This window comes from Siphateles boraxobius, unplaced genomic scaffold (genome assembly GCF_051911475.1).
Source record: "Siphateles boraxobius isolate OS27281-9 unplaced genomic scaffold, OSU_SipBor_1 77, whole genome shotgun sequence".
NCBI lineage: Eukaryota > Metazoa > Chordata > Actinopteri > Cypriniformes > Leuciscidae > Siphateles > Siphateles boraxobius.
Window position 1 is genome coordinate 23,357,501 of NW_027509205.1, and position 2,500 is coordinate 23,360,000.

The following is a 2,500-nucleotide window of genomic DNA, read 5'->3' on the forward strand; positions in this document are numbered from 1 at the left end:
TCCGCTTGTTTCTACAGAACAAACACAACAATGGCAGTGAGTTTCCTGAGGTTCACACACACTCGTGATGTATGTCTCGAGACCACTTTTACGTGGTCTCGGTCTTGTCACGGCCTTGACGGTCTTTGGTCTTGTCTTGGTCTCGGACCTCTCGGTCTTGTTTAGGTCTCGCTGTCTCAGACCGACATAGTGTTCGGAGGATTTAGCAATACAATACTACAATATCCACAGCGATATCCACAACGGATTGAAGCGCGCGTCCGAGAAAACACCGTATCCGCGCCACTGATCGCAGCGGCAACGAGCACTTTGATCACTTGATTTAAAAAACATAATTATCATGTACAGTTTTTGATGTATTAATATTTATAAAAACACATATCAGTGACATGATGGGTTTTAACTTCATTCAGGAGATTTTGGGTAACTGCACAACTGACAGATGACTTTGAGCGCACCGCCAACGGTGTGTGTGTGTGTGTGTGTGTGTGTAACCATAGCGACAAAACGACCAACTTTCAGATCCTGCACTTAAGCCTATAATTTCGTTTTTATAATTATGTATTTAAACGTTGCAGAATGGATTCATTTGGAGACTTCGAAATCGGCAGAGATAGGCAGGCAATGCAAAACAAAATCTTACAAGTAATTGCTTAGCTTCAACACTAGTCTGTTTTTTTCCCTCCGGTCTCGACTTGGTCTGTCTTGGTCTTGGTCTTGTCTTGGTCTTGATACCCTCTGGTCTTGGTAGTGTCTTGGTCTCGGGTTAGGCGGTCTTGACTACAAGTCTAACACACACACACACTAACCCGACCCCTAAACCTTACCCATCACACACTCACACACACACTAACCCTACCCCTAAACCTTACCCATCACACACACACACTCACACACACACACAGACAGACACTAACCCTACCCATCACACACACACACACACTAACCCTACCCCTAAACCTACCCATCACTCACACACACACTAACCCTACCCCTAAACCTTACCCATCACACACACACACACACAATAACCCTACCCCTAAACCTACCCATCACTCACACACACACACACACACACACACACACACACACACAGACAGACAGACACTAACCCTACCCATCACACACACACACACACACACACAATAGCTTTGTTTGTGTGTTTGGTACCATGTATCCCATGGGGCAGGAGTGTATGTTGGCATGATGAATGCAGCAGTTTTCTCCGCTTGCATCCTTCCAGTTGCTGGGACACTCGTGCTGCTCACAGAAGCGCCGGGCTTCAGCTGGGTCTGTGATGGACCTGATGGAGAACACACACACTGCTAGACAACACTCAATCTAAACTATATTATTGCGATACTTCAAGACATATGATAAAAGGTTAACAAAAATTTACTGTTGATTAAAATGCCAAATTTGATATTACATTGTGTGTGTAAATGAATAGTCTTTACTGGAAACCGAAAGCACAGGACAATAGAGACACCAGAATAACAATATTCATGATTCTGAAGCTGAAAATACAGAATTATTTTAGACGAATATGCTTGCACTCGGACTAGATATATTTAAAATAATGTAGGCCTCTTTTTACTCAAATATTCCCCCATTGTATTATTATACATTATAGTTTAATAATTTAATCGTACCCTGCCTTTCATAAGCTCCCGTTCAAGGTGCTCACGCATAAACCGTGAACCACGTTTCTGCGTGAGAAAACAACACGGAAGTGACTTAAACTGCAATTCATCAACTGGCCACTAGAGACAGGCTGCAAAAGAGAGTCAATCCCATATAGTGTTGGCGACTATTTTTCAAGGGTGTAATCCATCAGCCGGAAACTGAAGCCTTGCGGGAGCCGCCATTATAGCAGAACTTCACCTGCTGTTAGCATTCCTTTGACTCCCATTCATTTTGGCGTCACTTTGACAGCGAATAACTTTACATCTGAGGCGTCTAAACACTTCATTTGTCCATTATTTATATCTAAAGAAACACGACAATGTATAAAAGGCTCCATTACTTTGTATCTTACGTTATGGCCCCGTAGAAGCCGTTTTTGTAAAAATAGGCTAACGATTGCGTCATAACCACGCGACTCTCTGTCGCACAGTAGAGAAATTACCGTATAGACAGGAGGAGAAGCTCGCAGGCAATCTTTTACTGTCTATGAGGCAATCGGGGGGACATAGAGGCATAAAGTCAAGGGAGAAGCCCATAGATAGAGAGTCCATAAAAGCAACGGGACAAAATATTTCACAACGTTTCTGAGGAATTGGACATGATTAGGTGATTCAGATTTGTCTTGGCACAGCTACTAGACGATTTACAACTGTCAGACAGGTTGCTCTTAGTGGTCAAGCTCAGTTTTAGCCTGCGCAGTCGCTCAGCCATCAGGAAGTGAGCGCTCTAATGGGCTTCACGTTTCTCCGTTGAAATCAAGAGGGTCGCTGTGTCCATTTCTTTTACTGTCTATTCTATTTTTCAAAGGAAAGTA

The 2,500-nt window shown here is 43.3% G+C and overlaps 2 protein-coding genes across 5 annotated transcripts in view; one reads left to right on the plus strand and one right to left on the minus strand.

Annotated features, from left to right (window-relative positions):
• prelid1b (PRELI domain containing 1b) overlaps positions 1–2,500 on the plus strand; it is a 40,704-nt gene that overhangs the window by 18,471 nt on the left and 19,733 nt on the right. The window lies entirely within an intron of this gene.
• LOC143726041 (atrial natriuretic peptide receptor 2) overlaps positions 1–2,500 on the minus strand; it is a 22,023-nt gene that overhangs the window by 17,177 nt on the left and 2,346 nt on the right. Inside the window, exons 3-4 of the mRNA XM_077219026.1 lie at positions 1,171–1,303; positions 1–11 (exon numbers count right to left, since the gene is read on the minus strand). The exon at positions 1–11 is cut by the window's left edge and continues 100 nt beyond it. Coding sequence (XP_077075141.1) covers positions 1–11; positions 1,171–1,303 — 144 coding nt within the window. The remainder of the gene's footprint in view (positions 12–1,170; positions 1,304–2,500) is intronic.